The sequence below is a fragment of the Canis lupus genome, chromosome 2 (genome assembly GCF_011100685.1).
Source record: "Canis lupus familiaris isolate Mischka breed German Shepherd chromosome 2, alternate assembly UU_Cfam_GSD_1.0, whole genome shotgun sequence".
NCBI classification, from domain to species: Eukaryota; Metazoa; Chordata; class Mammalia; order Carnivora; family Canidae; genus Canis; species Canis lupus.
The window spans coordinates 20,724,555-20,747,778 of NC_049223.1; the positions used below are offsets into that span (position 1 = coordinate 20,724,555).

Consider the following 23,224-nt stretch of genomic DNA (forward strand, 5'->3'; position numbering starts at 1 on the left):
ACCTACTTTATTTAAAAATAAATTGAAACAGGTTCTGGATTTGAAGCTTATGATTAAAAATATAAGAAATTAACATGTTAGGGGCATCTGGATGGCTCAGTCAGTTAAGCATCTATCTGCCTTCAGCTTAGGTCATGATCTTGGGGTCCTTGGATGGAGCCCCACATGGGATTCACTGCTCAGTGGGGAGTCTGTTTCTCTCTCTCCCTCTTCTCCTCCACCTGCTCTTATTTTTTCTCTCTCTCAAATAAATAAAATCTTAAAAAAAATTAATATGTTAAACACCACCTGAAAGAACATGAGAAACTCATTAAATGTAAAATTATAAATCTAAATTTAAACTTTTTAACAATATACAAAGTTCCACTTAAAACCATGATATGTATAAAAACTTATGGCAATAAGTTGATACTACTTTTATGGAAAAGTAAAGAAAAGTTAAACATACCTTAACTAAAATATCTTTCGCTGAACACTCTATCTTAAGGGAGTCTTCCACTAAAAGGTTTTCTTTCCCAATAAGAATCCCTGCTTCTATAGCTGCACCAATAGGGATGACCTCATCAGGAGGGATAGAATTCAGAAGTTCAACAGATGGGAAAAGATCTTTAATCAGTTGCTGTAGCCTTGGAATTCGAGAAGAGCCTCCACAAAGGACAACCTGGAAAATAAAAATAATTTTCAGTTTTTTACTTTTAAACAATAGCTATTTCTCAAAATTAAGCGTTTAAGTTCAGCCATCTTTTTTTTTCTTTTAAAGATTTTATTTATTTATTCATGAGAGACACAGGGAGAGAGGCAGAGACACAGGCTCCATGCAGGGAGCCTGACGCGGAACTCAATCCCGGGTCTCCAGGATCACACCCTGGGCTGAAGGCAGCACTAAACCACTGAGCCACCTGGGCTGCCCAGGTTCAGCCATCTTTACTACATGTAATAATAAAATATAAGAAGCCCTATTTTAACATTATTTTATGTTGTACTTACCATATGTATATAAATATATATCTAACACATTTAAATATTTAATATATTTTTTACTCATAAAAGCAAAATTTAAAATGAGATCTCACAAAGGTTTGAGAAGCAACCAGGAGCCTGGGCTGGGCTGACTGACAAAGTTCATTTGCTATGTGTTAAGACTAGAACGTGGCAGTTACATGTAATGCACAGAAACCAACATGGATAGTCAATACATGTATTCCAAATGAAATAACAAAATAAATCTTCAAAAAATAATCTTAATGAAACAAAGATAAGAGATTTTCCCAATACAGTTCCAAGTAATAGTAATAAAGCTGCTTGCTGAAGTCAGGAGAGTAATGACACGCAAAGCAAAGGCAACGAAACTAAAAATAAGTAACTTCAAACTAAAAAGCTTCTGAACAACAAAGGAAACCAACAACAAAATGAAAAGACAACCTATAAAAATGGGAAAAATTTTTGCAAACCACATATCTGAAAAGGGGTTAATATGCAAAATATAAAAGAAAGTCATAAACTCAAAAGCAAAAAACCAAACCACCCAATTAAAAAATGGGTAAAGGATTTGAACAGACATTTTTCTGAAGATATACAGGTGGCTAACAGACACATGAAAAGATGGTTAACATCACTAATCATAAGGCAAATACAAATCAAAACCACAATGAGATATCACCTCACAAATGTTAGGGTGGTTCTCATCAAAAACATGAGAGATAACATGTATTGGCAAAAATACAGACAAAAGGGAACCCTTGTACACTGTTGGGAATGTAAAATGATAAAGCCACTATGGAAAGCAGTATGGAAATTCCTCAAGAAACTAAAAACAGAATTATCGTATGACCCAGCAATCCCACTTCTGAGTATATATTGAAAGGAAATGAAGTCACTATCTCAGAGGTATTTGTACTCTCATGTTCATTATAGCATTATTCACAATTGCTAATATATGGAAGTATCCTAAGCGTCTGTTGATAGGTAAACGGATAAAGATGTGGCATATATACAAACACAGTGAGGTATTCAGTTTTTAAAAAGGAAGAGACTCTGTCATTTGCAACAATATGAATGAATCTGAAGGCATTATGAGAGGTCAAATAAGCTAAACAGAGAAAGACAAATACTGTGTGGTGTTGCTTATATGTGGAATCTAAAAAAAGAAAAAAAATGTCAAGCTCATAGAAACAGAAGATGGAAAAGTGGTTGGAGCTAAGTGATGGGGGAAATAGGAAGAGGCTAGTAAAGGGTACAAAATTTCAGTTGTAAGTGAGTAAGGTCTGAGAATCTGATGTATAACATGGTGATTATGGTTGATAACATAGTACCGTGTGATTGAGGTTTACTAAGAAAGCAAACTTATGTGTTTTCACCCCTGACCTAAAAAAAGTAAAAATATGAGGTGACTAATGTGCTAATGGACTCTGTGGTGGGAATCCTATCACAATGTATACATATTATCAAATCTCACCTGTATGCTATAAATAGCTTACAATTATTTGTCAATTACACCTCATTAAAGCTGAATAAAATTGCTCCTTTATAAAGACCTTAATTTCCTCAGTTATTCATACACTTAACACTTACATCTCCATAGGCACACAGGATATTAAATAGCCTAAGAAGGGAAATCATCAATAATTACTTCTTGGGAGGAGGGGCAAGATGGCTGAAGAGTAGGGTCCCCAAATCACGGGTCCCCACCAAATTACCTAGATAACCTTCAAATCATCCTGAAAATCTACGAATTCGGCCTGAGATTTAAAGAGCGAACAGCTGGAATGCTACAGTGAGAAGAGTTCGTGCTTCTATCAAGGTAGGACGATGGGGAAAAAGAAATGAAACAAAAGGCATCCAAGGGGGAGGGGGCCCCACGAGGAGCCGGGCTGAGGCCGGGGCGAGTGTCCCCAGGACAGGAGAGCCCGGTCCGGGAGAAGCAGGAACTGCACCACCTTCCCGGGAGGAAAGGCGCCCGCAGGGAGTTAGAGCAGGACCCCCGGAGGGCGGGGATGCCCTCAGGCTCCCTGGGACACTAACAGACACCTGCGCGCCCAGGAGAGTGCGCCATACCCCGCAGCCGAGCTCCCTAAGGGCCGCAGCGCTCACGGCTGGACCCGGAGCAGCTCAGAGGGGCTCAGGCGGCGGCTCTGCGTGGAGGGGGCTGCGCGGCTGGGAGCGCGAATCCAACAGCGCAGGCCCCGGAGCACAGGGCGCTGGGGAGACAGCCCAGGATCCGGCCTCCCCCCTGGAGAGGCAGAGGCCGGGAGGGCCCAGGACAGCAAGGACGCTCCTGCCCCAGCTGAGCAGATCAGCGGCCCCGCCCCGGAGCCTCCAGGCCCTGCAGAGAGCTCCGTAGTTCCTGCCGTAGCTGAATCCAGGGCTCGAGAGCTGGCTCCGCCACTGCAGTTGTTCCTCCTGGGGCCTCACGGGGTAAACAACCCCCCACTGAGCCCTGCACCAGGCAGGGGGCAGAGCAGCTCCCCCAAGTGCTAACACCTGAAATTCAGCACAACAGGCCCCTCCCCCAGAAGACCAGCTAGACGGACAAGTTCCAGGGGAAGTCAAGGGACTTAAAGTATACAGAATCAGAAGATACTCCCCGTGGTTTCTTTTTTTTTCTTTTTTTTTTTGCTTTTTGATTTGTTTGCTTCCACCACCCTTTTTTTCCTTTCTTTTTCTTTCTTTCTCTTTTTTTCTTCCTTTTTTCTTTTTCTCTTTTCTTTCCTTCTTCCTCTCCTCTCTTTTTCTCCTTTTCCCAATACAACTTGCTTTTGGCCACTCTGCACTGAGCAAAATGACTAGAAGGAAAACCTCACCTCAAAAGAAAGAATCAGAAACAGTCCTCTCTCCCACAGAGTTACAAAATCTGGATTACAATTCAATGTCAGAAAGCCAATTCAGAAGCACTATTATACAGCAGCTACTGGTGGCTCTAGAAAAAAGTATAAAGGACTCAAGAGACTTCATGACTGCAGAATTTAGATCCAATCAGGCAGAAATCAAAAATCAATTGAATGAGATGCAATCCAAACTAGGAGTCCTAACGACGAGGGTTAACGAGGTGGAAGAACGAGTGAGTGACATAGAAGACAAGTTGATAGCAAAGAGGGAAACTGAGGAAAAAAGAGACAAACAATTAAAAGACCATGAAGATAGATTAAGGGAAATAAACGACAGCCTGAGAAAGAAAAACCTACGTTTAATTGGGGTTCCCGAGGGCGCCGAAAGGGACAGAGGGCCAGAATATGTATTTGAACAAATTCTAGCTGAAAACCTTCCTAATCTGGGAAGGGAAACAGGCATTCAGATCCAGGAAATAGAGAGATCCCCCCCTAAAATCAATAAAAACCGTTCAACACCTCGACATTTAATAGTGAAGCTTGCAAATTCCAAAGATAAAGAGAAGATCCTTAAAGCAGCAAGAGACAAGAAATCCCTGACTTTTATGGGGAGGAGACCTGCACCCTGATGTTTATAGCAGCAATGTCCACAATAGCCAAACTGTGGAAGGAGCCTCGGTGTCCATCGAAAGATGAATGGATAAAGAAGATGTGGTTTATGTATACAGTGGAATACTACTCAGCTGTTAGAAACGACAAATACCCACCATTTGCTTCAACGTGGATGGAAGTGGAGGGTATTATGCTGAGTGAAGTAAGTCAATCAGAGAAGGACAAACAGTGTATGTTCTCATTCATTTGGGGAATATAAATAATAGTGAAAGGGAATTTAAGGGGAGGGAGAAGAAATGTGTGGGAAATATCAGAAAGGGAGACAGAACATAAAGACTCCTAACTCTGGGAAACGAACTAGGTGTGATGGAAGGGGAGGAAGGCGGGGGGTGGGGGTGAATGGGTGACGGGCACTGAGGGGGGCACTTGACGGGGATGAGCACTGGGTGTTATTCTGTATGTTGGTAAATTGAACACCAATAAAAAATAAATTTATTATTAAAAAAATAATAATTACTTATTTTGGAGTCTTTTCATGGATGTTCTCAAAGCTCAATGTGTCAGAGGAAAGGATCAACTGATGAAAACTAGGCCTCTTTAACATTAGGTGTGAAATGAGGAGTAATACCATACTGATCTTCAGGGGAGGGCATGAGGAGTATCAGTTGAGTGAAACAAAGAAAAAAAGAAAAGCCTTGTAGTTGAGCAAAGTTCCCTAAGACTTCCTTAAAAAGTCTGTTTTGGAGGCAAGAAAAATAAGTCTTCTCTAAAATTTTATGATCACAGGCAAATACCATGAGAATAAAAATGTAGAATATGTATGCTCTTTTGAATTTCTCATATTCATCATCAAAAAGCTTTATTAAGAAGCAATTCGGGTGGATCCCTGGGTGGCGCAGCGGTTTAGCGCCTGCCTTTGGCCCAGGGCGCGATCCTGGAGTCCCAGGATTGAATCCCATGTCGGGCTTCCGGTGCATGGAGCCTGCTTCTCCCTCTGCCTGTGTCTCTGCCTCTCTCTCTCTCTCTCTGTGACTATCATAAATAAATAAAAAAATTAAAAAAAAAAAAAAAGAAGCAATTCGGGCTCCTGCGTCGGGCTCCCTGTGTGGAGCCTGCTTCTCCCTCTGCCTGTGTCCCTGCCCCGCCCTCTCTGTTTTTCATCAATAAATAAATAAATAAAATCTTGAAGAAAAAAAAAAAAGGAATCAATTTGGGGATATTCGGGTGACTCGGCGGTTTGGTGCCTGCCTTCGGCCCAGGGCGTGATCCTGGAATCCCGGGATCCAGTCCCACGTCCCTGCATGGAGCCTGCTTCTCCCTCTGCCTGTGTCTCTGCCTCTTTCTCTCTCTGTCTCTCATGAATAAGTAAATAAATAATCTTAAAAAAAAAAAAAAAAAAAGAGAAGCAAATAAGTGATGCTATGCAAAAAAAAACAAACTAGAAAATCTTAGCTTTTGGAATTTTCATTGAAAAAGTAAAAAATATTAAGAATGTGTTACCATTAATGCTGACAGTAACCAGCAAATTCTAATTTAAATAACTTGTTTAAACATCTAGTTTGTAGCATGAGATTTCTTTTGCGACTTAAATTTTATTTTTTAAAGATTTTACTTATTTATTCATGAGAGACTGAGAAAGGCAGAGACATAGGCAGACGGAGAAGCAGGCTCCCTGTGGAGAGCCCGATGTGGGACCTGATCCCAGGACCCTGGGATCATGACCTGAGCCAAATGCAAACGCTCAACCACTGAGTCACCTTGGTGTTCCTGACACTTAAATTTTAATAGAATATACATATTTTGAACATAAATAACTTCTCTTACTAAAGGCTTTTCAAATAAGACTGTTAAAAAATCAAAGCTATTAAAAAAATCAAACCATCTTAATTACTTGGGTATTAAAAACATGAATCTTGGGATGCCTGGGTGGCTCAGCAGTTGAGCGTCTGTTTGCCTTCGGCTCAGGGCGTGATCCCAGAGTCCCAGGATCAAGTCCCACATTAGGCTCCCTGCATGGAGCTTGCTTTTCCCTCTACCTGTGTCTCTGCCTCTCTCTCTTCTCTCTCTCTCTGTGTGTCTCTCATGAATAAATAAAATCTTAAAAAAAAAAACAAACATGAATCTAAACAACAAAAATTTTTTAAAAAGTCAGATTATCCTAAAAATAAAGAAAATAAAATCTGTCAAAACTTGTGGAATAAAACCAAAATTATTAAGAAGTGAGATTGTGGGGATCCCTGGGTGGCGCAGCGGTTTGGCGCCTGCCTTTGGCCCAGGGTGCGATCCTGGAGACCCGGGATCGAGTCCCACATCGGGCTTCCGGTGCATGGAGCCTGCTTCTCCCTCTGCCTGTGTCTCTGCCTCTCTCTCTCTCTGTGACTATCATAAATAAATAAAAATTAAAAAAAAAAAAAAAAGAAGTGAGATTGTAGGGCAGCCCCGGTGGCGCAGCGGTTTAGCACCGCCTGCAGCCCAGGGCATGATCCTGGAGTCCCGGGATCGAGTCCCACGTCAGGCTCTCTACATGGAGCCTGCTTCTCCCTCTGCCTGTGTCTCTGCCTCTCTCTCTCTCTCTCTCTGAATAAATAAATAAAATCTTAAAAAATAAAAAAAAATAATAAAAATGTTCTATTACTTTAAAAAAAAAAGAAGTGAGATTGTAGTTAAATTTTTTATTAGGGGAAAAAACAACGGAAGGAATAAATTGCAGTGTAAGAATAATGAAAGTGTATGGAAAGACTGAAAGAAATAAAGAGAAAATCAGACATAAACCAACCTAGAAAAGAAAAAAACATGACCTAAAGTTTTTTTTGGGGTAGTAGTGGCAGGAGTTGGAGAAAAAATAAATATGTCAAATCTAGGAAAGCAAAAAACAGAAAAACTCAAGGAAAAAATAGAGAAATTGTCCAGATTTCAAAAATTTCTCTGTACTTTAAAATCTTGGTATCAAAAGATACACAAAAATTAAAAATTATGATTATACAAAGTCAAATGTTAAAAATTTAAGAAATCATCCTGAAATAGGTCTACAAAATTCTTCAATTCAAAATTAAAGAAGTAAAGAGAAATGATGAAAGTTTCTTTGGAATGTGTGAGGAACAGAGAATATCCATGGAATACTTCAGAAGATGAAAAGATATAAAATTCATCTTATGAGCATCTGATAACCCAAGAACAAAACCATAAAAACAAATACCAATAAAACAAAACTCTCTGAAATGGAGGGTGCAATGTAGCAACTTGCACCTTTTATCATACAAGATGTTTTACCTCTTTACAGAGTATTTTTAAAAGTTCTGAATTAGTTACTAATATTTAAGCAGATTTAAAAAAAAAAAAGAAAAAAATCAAAACACTACTTGTAAAAATATCTCCAGAAGGGCTCACAAAAAATCAGTGTTACCTCCAGGGAGGGAAAGAGACTGAGTGGTTGGGGAGATGGGGGGAAGCCTCTGCACTTTGAATTGTGCAAATATAAAACCAATTCAAAATAAACAGTAAAATTTATTTAAAATCCCTATTTCAGAGTCTCTCAGAAAGTCAAAGGCTTTAGTAGCACTAGCCTGCATCCCTGAAAGGCAGTAATCAGTAGGTGGCCAGGAACTTTTGGACTAGGACAGCTCTGTCTTATGTAGCAGGCCAACCACTACCTCCTGTGGCCCTCACACCAGCTTAGTGGTCACTTGCCATTTATAATCACATTTTTGCTCTTGTGTCTGTGACAATAAAGAGTTTAGTATATATGTGCTGCCAAAGCGAGCACTATGACAATAAAGAGTTTAATGTGAAACTCCTCAAACTCTTTAAACCCATCTCTTAATCCAGTAGGAAAAGAGAGACCAAGAGGATTGTTGTGTGTTTGAAGAAAAATGGTGGGGAATATATTTCTTTTTTGAAGAATGGTATGGTACATTCAACCCGCTGTCCTACCTGGCTGCTACACAGCTTAACTGTGGTGGAGTACTTAAAGATATTCATATAGTTTATGTGCAGAAAGAAATCGATCTTTTTTTCATATCTGTGGGGAAAATCTCAGCCCTGGTGCATCAGGTATGAGGGACCAAACGTTATCTTTCTGACTGACATTACATTTTGCATAAGAACTACCAATACTTCTGTCCCTGTAAAAGATATGATTTCCTCACTCCTAGAGAAATGAAATGAATACTGTGGAAACCTACTTGGCAAGGGATCTGCATACTTTCTTATGTTGAACTTAGCTTACAGATATGAAAGTGACAACCTAAAATCATATTCCCACATTATGTGGTTAAAGATTCATTTTAGAATCCTACATGTATCTTTAGTTATGTTAAATATATATTTTAAAAAACCAGTGTACAAACATTCTGTCCTTGTTTAGAGAAACCTATTATTTTAAGATTTAGAGAGAGAGCGCACGCACAAGTGGGGGGTGGGGCAAAGAGAGATGGACAGAGATAAACAGCCTCCCTGATGAGCATGGAGGCAACGCAGGCCTTACTCCCAGGACCTTGAGGTCATGATCTGAGCCCAAGTCAGACACTTAATGGACTGAGCCACCCAGGTATCCCGAAAGAAATCTATTTTGTGAACAGGTATTTCTTATGATAAAAATGAAAAAAATGAAATATTACTTCTAGTTAAAGGATTTAAGGCTGAATTTTATGCCAAACATAACAAAAATGTAAGATCTGACACTGACATTGTGGAACAGAAGCAAAAGGGTGTCAGGTTCCAAATCTAGAGAAATTAGGTAAAAGAACATTAATTATTAAATATTTCTATTTGTCGATCTATTTTTTTTTTCAAGGTGGAATTTAAAATGTTACCTCTACTATAGGATATTTGTATTTTTATACTGAGTTCAGATTGATATTTTCTGGCAGTTGTGTTTTTCTATACCTGACAACTTTACTCATGTTCATGACTGGCCCCTACAACTCCTAGAGCGTGTAACCTCTCCCACACAGTGCTTAAGGCTATGAAGAAAAGGAAGGTAATATTAGCCTCTTTCCTGAAGAACACTGTGTATGATTATATTATCTGGAATAAAGTAAAGTACTGGAAGTTTTGGTTTAGAAGGTATTATTCTGAGTAAATGAATCAGATATATTGTGGTATTTTGTCAAAGTTCAAGCAATTGAGCCAAAAAGGGTTAATGCCCTTATTTCTTTGAACATGTCTCAGGATGTTTTGTTGTTGTTTTTAAAGAGAGAGAGAGAAAACTTAATTTCCTCTGCTTATAAAGTTACAACTTGGACATGGTAGACCATTAAAAGGAAGGAGCAGAAAAAAAAAATAAAAAATAAAAAAAAAAATAAAAGGAAGGAGCAGGTCATATTGTGTAGATAGAAGAAGGGAAGTAAGGGCAGGAAAAGATGAGAGAAGGATGAGAGAAGGACCAAGCTGTGCCTCCAGCTTACAATATGCTTCTTATTTGAACAATGCTTGAGACTCACCCATATGCCTCTCACTGTCCCTAAATAGAAACCCTGGGGCCTTACTGAGAAGCAATAGTTCAGGAGAAACCATGGAAAACTCATCATGCAGGGATGAGAGTATGAGTTGGAGGCCAGTAGCTAAGGCACTTCTTAGACCAATGACATAAAAAAGCAGGACCATTCCTCTTTTAAGTATCTGATGTTAAAAGGGGTTACTTTGTTCAGACAATATGGTTAAGGTAGGGAAACCTGAAATACACCATCTGTTCCTTCCTGCTAACCCACATAAAATAAGGTGAAAATAATAAATAAATAATCACAGAAAATTAAGCAACATATAAAAGAACATTTCTTCATAACCACATGAGGTCTATCTCAGGAATACAGTTCCACATTAGGAAATTATCAATATATTATCATCTAACTCTAAGACAAATATAAAGAAAACCATAAGATTGCCTTGCAGGTATCCAGAAAATATATTTGTGAAGACTCACCACCTATTTCATAATAAAACCCCTTTAAAAATAGGAAAAAAGAAATGCTTAATATGAGAATCTATTTCAACCCAAGTACCAGTAATCACATTTTTTGTTAAAAGACTAATAATAATATTCTCCTAAAAAAGAGAATAAAAGAAGGAAGTTCTGACCAAGGCAACCAAGTATATATAAAAAAGCGAGAGATACATATTTGAGAAAATATCACCACTAATGTATAACCCTCTTCCAGAACTCACAGCCCACCTCAACTACCATGGCATTTTCCTGCTGCCCTTATAGAAAAACTTCTCAAGAGAGTTCTCTTTACTCGTGGTATCCATGATCCTACCATCTATTCTTTATTTAACTCACTCCAGTAACATGTTTCTCTTTATAACTCCACTAAAACTGCTATTACCAGGCACTTGCACATTGTCAAGCCCAGTGGTCAATTCTCGAGCCTCACCTATTGGACTTCCAATAGCACAGGACAAGTGACCTTTCCTTCCCTAACCCAGACAGTGTTACTTGTCTCTTGGTTCTCGTGTTTCCTCACCGGCTAGTCCTAAATCCTCTGTGCTATTTCCCCTTTTGGCTTGTAAATGTCCAGAGCCTTGGTCCCCATCCTGAGGTCTCATCGTTGTTGTGGCTCTATTTCATCCAGTTATGGCTCTAAGTGGCACACAGGCACTGATGAATGTGATGAATGTAGATCTCCAGCTCAAAACTCTCCTAAAACCCAGACTCACATGTCTAACCACACTGTACTCCTGTTCCTACAGCTAGAGACATCCATGCTGTTCTGATCTGGTCCTTAGCTCCCTTACTACCATCTCTCCCTGGTCCACTCAGCTACACCTACTACCCTCACTGCTCCTCTTTAAACACAGCAAGCTCCTCTCACGTCACTGTTCCCAAGGCCTAGGAACTGGCAGATATGCACATAGCTAGTTCCTCCACTTCATTCAGGTCTCTGATCAAAAGCCACTCCTTATATGGAACTCTTAAATGAAAAATCACCCTTTGTCACTAGCTATGCCCTTATCTTGCTTTATTTTTCTTCCTAACAGTTATCATAACTGGGCATTATTTTCCTTATATGTTTTATACATTATCTGAATATTCCTACTAGAAGTTCTATGAAGGCAAAGACTTCATTACACTTAGTGCTATATCCAAAGTGCCTAGAACCTGCTTGCACAGAATAGGTGTGCTCAATAATTAGTTGTGGATTAATCAGTAAATTAATTTAAATGCATGCCTAGGAATTTCTAGAAAACTTAATACCAAGGGTTCATGAATTGGCAAAATATAGGGGTGCCTGAGTGGTTCAGACAGTTAAGTGTCTGCCTTTGGCTCAGGTCATGATCCCAGAGTCCTGGGATGGAGCCCCACATTGGGAGTCTGGTTTTCCTTCTCTCTCTGCCCCTCACCCTGCTCTGGCTTGTTCTCTCTCATATAAATAAAATCTTTAAAAAAAAGAATGGCAAAATGTAAGATACAAATAAGCAAAATCCAGTAAATATTCCACTTATCAGTGAAAACAAATTAGAAAACAAAAGTATAAATGACAACTCATTCACAATAACCAGAAATCTGACAGCACATATAGCACTCCACTAAAACTGCTATTAAATTGCATTAATTTAATGCAAATGCTAAGAAAACACAAAACTTAAAGTATTAAAGATCTAAACAGAGACATATCAACTTCATAGTTAGGAAAACGAAATACTGTAAAGTTACTACACCATCCCAAATTTTTCATTTTTTTAAAGATTTAATTAATTAATTCATTGGAGAGAGACATACACAAAGCAAACGGGAGAGAGAGCACAAGTGACTCTCACAGTCTTAATGAAACTAACAAAATTACAATGGGATTTTATGTAGGAAGTTGAAAAAATAATTCTAATGTCCTCTAGAAAAAGAAGTATGAATAAAGAGAATTTTTAAAAATTGCTATGTTAATAATGAAGGTTTACAACTGCTTGGAAAGTAAATTGCTTTCAGGTGAGCAATTTGGTGGTAAATACTAAAAGCTTTAAAATTTGGGATTTACTCCTAGATTTTATCCTAAGGAAATTAAGGATGTTCACAAAGCCACAAGACTGCTGTTTATAAAACCAAAATCACCTATCCAACCAAAACAAAGAATTGGTTTTATAAATTGTGGTATGTCAATACCATAATACCAATCAAATACCATGCAGCTAAAGTTGCAGCTGTAGAGTATGGGAGCTAGATTAAAATGGAGGGATTAAAATCACATCAATTTATTTATGTGTTCTTCCAAAAAGCCCATTAAACTGACAGTAAATAAATTTAAGATATAAGTGCACAATGCTAAAACAAATGGGAATAAGATCTTGAGTTTGAAATTTCAACAAATTCTGGAAGCTGGAAAACAGAGGGATTTGTCTTAAAGTAGATTAAGTTTAAGGGGACCAAGGAGACGACAAGGTGGTTTCACGTGCACAGAATCCCAGTGTGGCTTAGGTCTTGGAAGCACCAAGCACCACAGGAAGGGAGGGTGAAGCACAGATGTGAAAGCAGGATGACTGGCAGAGAGGATACACACAGAGTGACTGGACTCTCCAAAGCCCTCCCCTAATTCAGACAGGGGGCCGAGAGCACCTTCTCCCACATGCAGGGATGGAGGTTTGGACAAGGTATGGGATGTGGGTACAAGCATACAGCATGGGGCAGGAGTGGGCATGGTGCTGAAAACAGGCAGAACATGCGAAGTGTGCAGATTAAGGAACAGGAACCCTGAGGCTCCTGTTTTCAGCAGGCCAGAAACCAGACATGTCCTTCTCAAGCAAGAGATCAGAGGATTTCTTCTGAAAAAAAAAAACAAAAAAACAAAAAAAAAACAAATCCTGCTAAGATGAGACTTTCTGACCCTAAGATGAGAAAGGCAATGGGCATAGCCATGAGTGAAGAAAGATCTTCGATTATGGAGGCAGACTGCCTGGGCTCCAGTCCCACCTCCACCACTTATGTGCTTCACCTGTTTGGAAACCTCTTGGTTTTCTCACCTGAAAATGGAGATCACGGTGCCTACCTCATGTTGCTGTTCTGTGGATTAAATGTTTTAGGGCAAGTAGAAGTCCAATTATTCCCTCCTCCTTCCCACTAAGAGGATTACACATCCCCACCCATTACCACTGCCCCAACTCTGCCTCTCTGCAGGCGGAGCAGATTCCCCTGCCCCATTGTCAGGCCCAGCCCTGTGTCTAGTTTTGGCCGACCGCAGGTGAAGCATACTGTATCTAAGTAGAAGTTTTTTTAAAGCCATGCATCTTTTTGCAAACTCTATCCTTCCTTCCCTTGTGCCATGAAAAATGTATGTCCCAGAGAGCCAGCTGCCCCCTTTAGCCCGGGTCACAGAATGGGAAGCACACAGAAGAGAGCCATAGCAACAGACCTATAGCCACCTTCAGCAGCTCACATGAGAAGTGAGAAAAAATTGTTTACTGTAGAAAACCACTGAGATTTGGGGCTTGTTACTGTAAGAAGGTCAACAAACTAAAAAGAAAACTCTGTTTTTAAGTTCTTAAAAGTCTTTATTTTAGAAATATCTGGGAGTGATCTTTAACAACACTCTTAATCCTAAGAATATATTCGACCTGAATTCCAGCAATTGAGAACTATACCATTTGTGATATTTAAATGTCAGAGCTGTATGAATGAATGAAGAGAACTTACATTAATTACTTACTTACAATATATTACACATGATATTTTTCTTAACTCTCTTGTAACAACCCTGTAGAATAAGTTATAATACTAATCACTTGTAAGTATTATCACCCCCTCATAAGAAGAGAGAAAGCTCAGGAAATTAAGTGATTTGGAAATTAAGCCCACTCCGGAACTATTAGAACCATGAAACTTCCAGTTCAGGCGGGTCTGTCTCCAAACCTACTCATTTCCATTGCTGCCTTGCTATCAATATACCATGTCTTATTCTCCATGATCCAGCCCAAGGCCCCAAGCACTAGCACAATGTCTGGCATATTATAAGTGTTCAAAACAAAACAAAACAAAACAAAACAAAACAAAACAAAACCTTCTTGAACTAAATTGCAAAGAAAACCACCCAAAGAACAACAACAAAAAAAATCCAATCTGCACTATACAATGTATACCACAATAGTTACAATATAAAAACTTTCAAACTATAGACAAATTAAAGGAAAACAATATTAAATGTTTGTCATACATCTGAACAGAGATGGAATTTATAAACCTGGAAGCACCTGAAAAAACGAGACCAACAGATTTAAATAAATAAATGAGGGTGCCTGGATGGTTCAATGGTTAAGTGTCTGGCTCAGGCCATGATCCCGGGGTCCTGGGATCGAGTTCCACAGGGGGCCCACTTCTCCCCCTGCCTATGTCTCTGCCTCTCTCTCTCTCTCATGAATAAATATGTAAAGTATTTGACAAAATAAAAATAAAATAAATGAAACTTTTATATGTCAAATATCCACTTTCCTTCAGTTGGCCAAAATTAAGCAGTAAAGTACATGGTTCAAAAGAAGACTGCAGTAAATTAGTTAATATTTTGATATGTAAAGCATTTGTGCAAATACATTTTTTAAAACCCTAAGATTTAAATCATTAAGTAGGTAAAAAATATGAAGTACACAGAAGGAAATATAAAATTAAACATTTAAGAGTCCTCTAAATGTCAATAAAATAAGAAGACCTATCTTTTTTCAACAATTCAATGGAAAATTTATCTTTAAATAATAAGACTCAGGGACACCTGGGTGGCTCAGCAGTTGAGCATCTGCTTTTGGCTCAGGGCGTGATCCTGGAGTCCTGGGATCAAGTCCCACATTGGGCTCCCTGCATGAAGCCTGCTTCTCCCTCTGCCTGTGTCTGTCTCTCTCTCTTTGGTCTCTCATGAATAAATAAATAAAATCTTAAAAAAAAAAAAAAAAGACTCAGAGTTGGCAAGGTAAAATGCACATCTTTAGGTATTGCTGACATGAGTATTAATTAGTGCAACTCTTAGAAATTAATTGAAGGTAAAAATAGTCTTATGCTATTTATGCTCAACTCAGTAATTTTACAATGGGAATCCACCCCAATTATGGTAAAAGCTGATGTTCAAAGATGGGCATCACTGCTTAGAAGACAGGGAGACCCAACCTAGTGTCCACAATAGAACACAATAGAATGGAATAATCTATTATATCTTTCCTTTCCTAGAATGGTACGAATCTATTTAAAACTGTGTTTATGCATGAGAGACTCTTAACTATAGGAAATGAACTGAGGGTTGTTGGAAGGGAGGTGGGTGATGGGGTAACTGGGTGATGGGCATTAAGGAGCATGTGATGTGATGAGCACTGAGTGTTATACGCAACTAATGAATTACTGAACTCTACATCCGAAACTAATGATGTACACTATGTGTTGGCTAATTGAATTTAAATTAAAAATGTGTTTATGAACTTATACAGTAATATGGGGAAAGGAACTGGTCATAATATATTAAAAAAATAAAATCCAAATTGTACATAAAGATTGGATTAGTTAGAAATGTTCCAAAATACAACAGTGGTAGTTGCCTTTTGGTACTTCTAGAATTTTTTTTATGAATACTTACTATTTTAATACTGAAAATGAAAAAAAAACTTATATACACTTTAAAGGAGCAGAAATAATCTTGGGGTGAAAAAAGAAAACACTAACAATTTGAATATCTTTGAAAGTACCAAAATATTTTCAAGCAAGCAGAGAGAAGCGGTACAGTTGTACTGGTTAAGAACAGACACAGGGGATGCCTGGGTGGCCCAGTGGTGGAGCATCTGCCTTTGGCTCAGGCCATGATCCTGGAGTCCCGGGATCGAGTTCCGCATCAGGCTTCCTGCATGGAACCCGCTTCTCCCTCTGCCTATGTCTCTGCCGCTCTCTGTGTGTATCTCATGAATAAATAAATAAAATCTTTTAAAAAACTAAAAAACCAAAAAATACAGACTCAGGAACTACAGGGAGTTAAATCCTGGCTCTACCGCTAACCACAGGATTGCCAGGAAATTATTCATTTTTCTGTACCTTGGGGTGTTCACTCATACAATGGGGATAAATAAAAGCACCTGCCTTGTAAAGCTGGTAAGTATTCAAGGAGTTAATCCATGTAAAATACTTAGAGCGTTTTGCACATAGTAAACATGCAAATATCCATCAGCTTTTGCTTACATATTAAAAGATATACTGGAAAGGAATTATTCTTTTTTTGCTAGGAAATTCATAAATACATATCATTGGAGCCAGTAATAAAAAATTCAATTTTCCTTATTCATTAACACAAGCTCAGAAAATATTTAAATTAATAAAAATATTATTTCAGTACCAAGGGGCTATTCCCTAAATTTTAAGTCTGATACTACTCCAAAAATAAATAAGAAAAATATAAAAGTATTACCTTATTGATATCATCGGCTGTAAATCCACTTTGTTCTAAGAGTCCTCTGATTGCTTCTATACATTTATTAAAAAGTGGAGAACAGAGAAGTTCAAATCTTGCTCTGCACACACACACACACACCACACATAGGAAAAGACACAGAGAAAAGGCTTAATACAATTAAACATGACAATTTTTCTTATGATGAGTAAAGCCAAAACCAAATGTGATGATTTTCTTAAAAATAGGTTTATGAGGAGATCCTTGGGTGACTCAGCACTGTAGTGCCTGCCTTCAGCCCAGGGACTGATCCTGGAGTCCCGGGATCGAGGCCTGCATCGGGCTCTCTGCGTGGAGCCTGGTTCTCCTTCTGCCTGTGTCTCTGCCTCTCTCTCTCATGAATAACTAAATAAAACCTTAAAAAAAAAAAAAGGTTTATGACCAGAACAAGATATTTAACATCCAACAGTGTAATACCATGGTGTGTGTGTTGGGGGGGAGACATCGAAATTATTCACCTACAAATGTATGAAGACATTCAATGTCAAATTGACAAGATTCTTACCTATGGCTGCTTTAAAAAAACCTACAAGTAAATGTTCAGTGTATGGCATTCCTAAGAAAGCCACAGATGCAAACCAAATCATCATTTGGAAGCTTTTGCTATTTTTATGTTAAAAGTTTAAAAAACTATTTCTCATTATTTTTTCTTTGTAACCTGAGACTATGCTTATGCTGTACATAAGTTGAAATTTTTGTGATAAAGGCAAAATTTCCTTGATGAAAAATTACAAATTCTATTTCATTCCTAGTAACTAAGCCATAATTAGCAAGCATATACTGAGTACTTGGACAAAGTCAGCACTAAGTTAGGAATCCTAGAAATAGAAAAAATATACAACACTTTGCCTACAAAGAGATTTCAGTTTAATTTAACACCTTTCAATCTTCTGGGTTGTAGTTTGAAATCTCTCTTAAAAGAATTAGTGCAGGGCAGCCCCAGTGGCACAGCAGTTTGGTGCCGTCTGCAGCCCGAGTTGTGATCCTGGAGATCCAGGATCGAGTCCCATGTTGAGTTCCCTGTGTGGAGCCTGCTTCTCCCTCTGCCTGTGTCTCTGCCTCTCTCTCTCTCTCTGTCTCCATAAATAAATACAATCTTTAAAAAAGAAAAAAAAAGAACTAGTGCAGTGCTAATAGAATTTTCTGTGAGCCATTAGCCACATGAAACTATTGAGTGCTTGAATTAAATTTTTTATGTTACTTATTTCTAATTAATTATAATTTAAATAGCCACAGGTTGCTAGTGGCTATTGTATTGGGCACACAGATCTAGATTTGCAGGAAAGCCTAGGGAAGTGAGGAAGCTAAAGTACAAGGGCCAGATGAAGAGTGAATTTAACTAAATACATTCAGGAGAATCCTAAAAATAATACTGTAATTCTGGAAATTTTTACTGCTTCCAAGTCACCTGTTAGGTTGCTGAGAGGTTTAAACAGTGAACCACTAGTGGCTATTATTACTGTCAATAATAAGCAAAGGAAAATGGGAGGGCAATGTCCTCCCTTTGGATTCTCTGGGTAAAGGTGCCAATTACTCGTAACCAATGTTTTGGATTATGTAAAAGATAGGTAATTTTAAACAATTTTATGCACATTAAACTTGTGTTTACTAAATAAACCATATCAAAATTTAAAATGTTGACAATGGATGACAACCAACAAAACCAAGACAGGTATGAATCTTTGGTAAGATGTGATAGAAAGTATGAACTCTGGAGTGAAACTTGCTGGGTCTGAACCCCTGGTCCACTGCTAATTTACAACATTTATTGTCTAACCTTGGGCAAGAATGAAACTTCTCTATTTCAGCTTCCTCATGTATAAAATAAGGAAAATACTACTACTCTCCTCACTAGGTTGTTATGGGGATTTGATGAATTAATGTAATGACTACTTAGATTACAGCCTGCCACACAATGTTAACTAGTTAGTTAGGATAAGTATAACTGAAACATGCCCCACATCAAACTTAATCAACAGCAAGCCTCTCTCTCCAAGATCTAGGATGCATTTTTTCACACATTGCTCTTTGGAGCTTTTAGTAACAGGGCAGGCAATCACAACTGAGGTCAGTACTCTGGAAGCTGTTCCATAGTCTGACAAGAATAGGACCTCAGAGGTAAAGACAGTGATTGAGCAGTTCCGTTAATAATTCTGTTGGAGATCTTTTCACCCCCATATGCCAGTGTGCAGTTAGGCCGATGTACACTTGGTTGTGCTGGGAGAAGCTGTGGATAAATGATGAACACTTGCATGGAGGGGAGGGTGGAAGGAAGGTAATGTTGGCCTCTCCCTCTTGATTATCCTCTCCAGCCTCCCCTGCTGCGCTGCCACCTGACTTATGGGAACAAACTAACTCTGTAAAAGAGAGTTTCATGGGGAATTTTCATTCCAAGGAAGGAGTTTTTATGTGTTGCAGTTCAGCTGTCCCCTCCCACTTTGTTGTAAACATAGCAAAAACAAAGGTCTTAGAGGTTTAGAAGTGAACTGTTTTTGTGAAGTTTTTCTTTTTGTGTGATTCTCTTACTTTACTATGCCAGTTTTTATGTTTTATTAACATGTCACAAACATCTCTGATGATTTAGTGCTGCAATTTAGTGCAAGCTCTCCTTTTATTGACGGCTAATAAGTTTCAAAAGAACAAACAAAAAGCCCTAAGTGAGAAAATTACACCTAAAAATATAAATGTATTTGGAATTTTTCAAAGTTTTTTGAACTTCAGTTTTACCTGGACACATTGCAGTCAAAATCTTGACCTTCATATAATGAATCAAGGAAACAATTGGCACTTCCCAAGGTTGACAAAGAATGCTTTGCAATGTCAGCACTGTTCATCAACTTCATCATGGCTCGGGCGTTCCCTCTCACGTCATGTTTGAAGGCTCTAAATCAAAAATATCTTTGGAGTTTAAAAATTACTAGGCCATGTAGAATTTATAAAACTCAAATCTGGATAATGCCTATTAGAATAATAACAAGCTCATAAATTCATATTAATATTAGATTTCAGTAACTGGCTTCAAACCCTCCAAAAAAAATTTTTTTTTAAAGATTTTATTTATTTATTCATGAGAGAGAGAGAGAGAGAGAGAAGCAGAGACACAGGCAGAGGGAGATGCAGGCTCCACGCTTGGAGCCTGACGTGGGACTCGATCCGGGGTCTCCAGGATCAGGCCCTGGGCTAAAGGTGGCACTAAACCACTGAGCCACCAGGACTGCCCTCCCTCCCAAATTTCTGAAGAAATTCTTTGCAATTAAAAGAAGGGTCTCCTGGGGCGCCTGGTGGCTCAGTACATTAAGCATCGGACTCCTGATTTTAGCTCAGGTCATGATCTCAGGGCGATGGGATTGAGCTCTGTCAGGCCCTTGGCTCAGTGGGGAGTCTGCTGGAGACTGCCCTTCTTCTTCCTCTGCCCCTCCCTCCCGCTCATGTGTGCGAGCTCTCTCTCAAATAAATAAATAAATCTTTAAAAAAGGAAAGGAAAGGTCTCCTCAAGAAAAGTGAATAACAAGTATTCTTGATACTTAGAATTGCTAAATTCTGTGTGACCATAATAACAGACTGTCCTTTGAAGAAAGCAAAGGACATCTTTGACACCTTTTTTGCAGATGTGACAAAAAGAGGGTGAAGGAGATCTGTTTAACCAAGTCAAGTCTCCTATCTCCCCCTTACAACTACAGCACAATCACTGTTTAATAGTAAAAAATCATTGTCCAGCACTTAAAAAAAAATAAAAAAGAGTTCTTCCAAGAAATTTGACATGTATCAAATATATAAAATTCTCATTCTTCTATCTCCAAGACAAGTTAATTGTTAAAATTGCTTGGCTCTGTTTCTAAACATGTCTAATAACTGGAACTGGAGTCAAATTAACAATGCCCTACCTTGAGCTGGAGCACCTGCATAACAAAAAGCAGCACAGGTCTTCGAAACAAGTGAGAACTTACTTACCTCTTTTTCAAGACTTTTTTACCCAGTCGGTTTAGTCAAGCTGATGAAAATACTGTTTGAGCTCCAATTTTTTTTTTTTTAAGAGTGGCAATGTCCAAAACATAACTTTTATCTATTTGACTTGTGATTTTGAATGGAATAATTGCACCTAGTAACAAAACCGAAATACTCCTTGTGACAGCAGATTAGTAATTAAATAAACATGCCAAAGGCACTAATTCACTAGTATGTGACTATAATATAATGTAATTTTCATCACATCTAAACTTTCAAAAGCCATTTAGAAGGTAGAAAGCCCTCAGAGCCTGTACCTTCCTTTATCTAGACATAACAGCTGCAGCACCTGAGGAATTACGAATTTGAACTTGAGACTCAAGTTCATGCAGTTCAACATCTGGTGGGCCCTCACAGTATGTGAAAAATCTGAGCACACTGCACTGTGCAACCAAATCTCTGCTTCCCTGAAAGTGCCTAGAAAGGACATTATAACTCCAGACATGAAAACATCCAGGGCACTGGAACTAAAAACAAAAACACACATCCTCCTTTGAAGCAGGGCAATTTAAAATAAGAAAAACAAACAAATCCAAAACTCTGAAAAGAAACTTAAAGTATATCATCAAAATACTCACCTCTGAAACTCTGAAGCTAGATACTGTGCTAAGGTTTCTGTGAAATGTGTACCTCCGATGTTATCATCAGTGTTTGTTGAAAGAACACGGTATATTCCACTGTTCACTTCCATGACACTGACAGATAAGGATGTTCCTCCAAGTTTAAATACCAAAATATTGCTTAAAATAAAGATAACATGAACAAGTTAAGAGAGAACCACAATATTTTAAAAGTAGGTTGGACATTAGAAATAACTTACTTAAACCCCTAATCACAATAAGGAAACTGAGAATCTGACACAAGTCAAATTAACTGTCCATGGTCATCACCTAGTGCTGAATAAGCCTAGAACCACACCTTCTGATTCAAAGTCAAAATTTGTTTTTACTTAGATGTACCAGTAAAACTGGATTCTTCTGAGTAATGGAATTCAAAACACAAACTTTTCTAATTCTAGTATAATTGACATATAGTGCAAGACACTAACCTTTCCAAGTAGAGATTTGTGATTATAGTGAATTGTAAGAAAATTAAGTATAGAAATTCTTTGTGCTAATATTATCCAAGTAACCACTACAATAACATGTTCTATAAAAATCAAACATATGCAAAACTAGAAGCTAATTTCTGATATTCTACATTTATCTAGTTTACCTAAAACTGATTTCCTACTGATTCATACATATTAGTTTCTTTGTGAAATATGAATGAAGTGAAACAATTAGGGAAAATTAACATATCTGAATTAATCTTCCTAAAGGTACCTGTGTCAGCTCTTGTAAGACAGATTTTCACAACTAAATTAGGAGTAGGTCTTACTATTTCACTATGAAAAGACATCTTAAATCCTATGTTGCATTTTCCCATCTCCTGCCAAGAGAAAAATGTATATACAAGTACTCACTATTTCTAAACATGTTTAATAACTGAAATCGGTAGAATTAACAGTGCCCTAGCTTGAGCTAGAATCTGGCTGGGCTTGTAAATTTCAAATCTTCCTTCAATGAAGAAATATAACATAAGTAATAAGAGAAGAGCAGGAAAGCTGAATGTTCCCTCTTGTTATGTCCTTTTTCTGCTCTCCTAGGACATTTTTCTCACCTATCTGAAGAACTCCAGGTGAGAGTTTCAGCTTTTCATTCATAAAGGCTTTATATAACAATTCATATTGATATAAGTGCTGTAATCTAAAATGTTTTCTGCACTGAAAAACTTAAAGCTGCAAATATGGTTTTTACCTTTTTCCAGTGGGGTAGTCTTGTCCAATTCCATAAGCCAGAAGAGCTGCAGATGGTTCGTGGATTAACCGCAAAACATTAAACCCAGCAGCTCTGGCTGCTTCCCTGTGGACGATTTGCTTTCAATGAATTTAATATCACAACTGCTCAAGTATTTTCTTGACAAAGAAAATAATGTGTGCATATACTGAGTACAGAAAAGGAAAGCTCGCAAGACTGCCTGTGTTTATAAACTTTAGAAAGAGATTAAAACAAATTTACAATACGTTTTGGAACTTTCCAGTTTCTATAACTTAGGGTCAGAGTTCTTAGCATCCTACAAGTGAATAAGCAATTATCTGTCCCAGAAGCAACTCGGATGCTTGCTAAATAAAGTCCCATATGAAACTCTATCCTTAAGGCAAAAATATGCATGCTTGCCACTTACATTTGCATAATGACACATAAAAACTACACCCAATTTTTGGCTTAGATGTGAAGATCTAAGGTGAAAAAGTCATTGCAAATATTTTCTAAATTGTATTATTTTTATATAATTCCTACATAAACCTTGATTGCATGGAACGAAGGTAAAGCAATTTATAAACATCAA

At 38.1% G+C, this 23,224-nt stretch overlaps 1 protein-coding gene across 1 annotated transcript in view; it reads right to left on the reverse strand.

The window, feature by feature from the left end:
* HSPA14 (heat shock protein family A (Hsp70) member 14) overlaps positions 1–23,224 on the reverse strand; it is a 38,159-nt gene that overhangs the window by 3,815 nt on the left and 11,120 nt on the right. The window contains exons 7-11 of the mRNA XM_038530046.1: positions 22,633–22,737; positions 21,412–21,573; positions 19,556–19,711; positions 16,787–16,889; positions 449–661 (exon numbers count right to left, since the gene is read on the reverse strand). Coding sequence (XP_038385974.1) covers positions 449–661; positions 16,787–16,889; positions 19,556–19,711; positions 21,412–21,573; positions 22,633–22,737 — 739 coding nt within the window. The remainder of the gene's footprint in view (positions 1–448; positions 662–16,786; positions 16,890–19,555; positions 19,712–21,411; positions 21,574–22,632; positions 22,738–23,224) is intronic.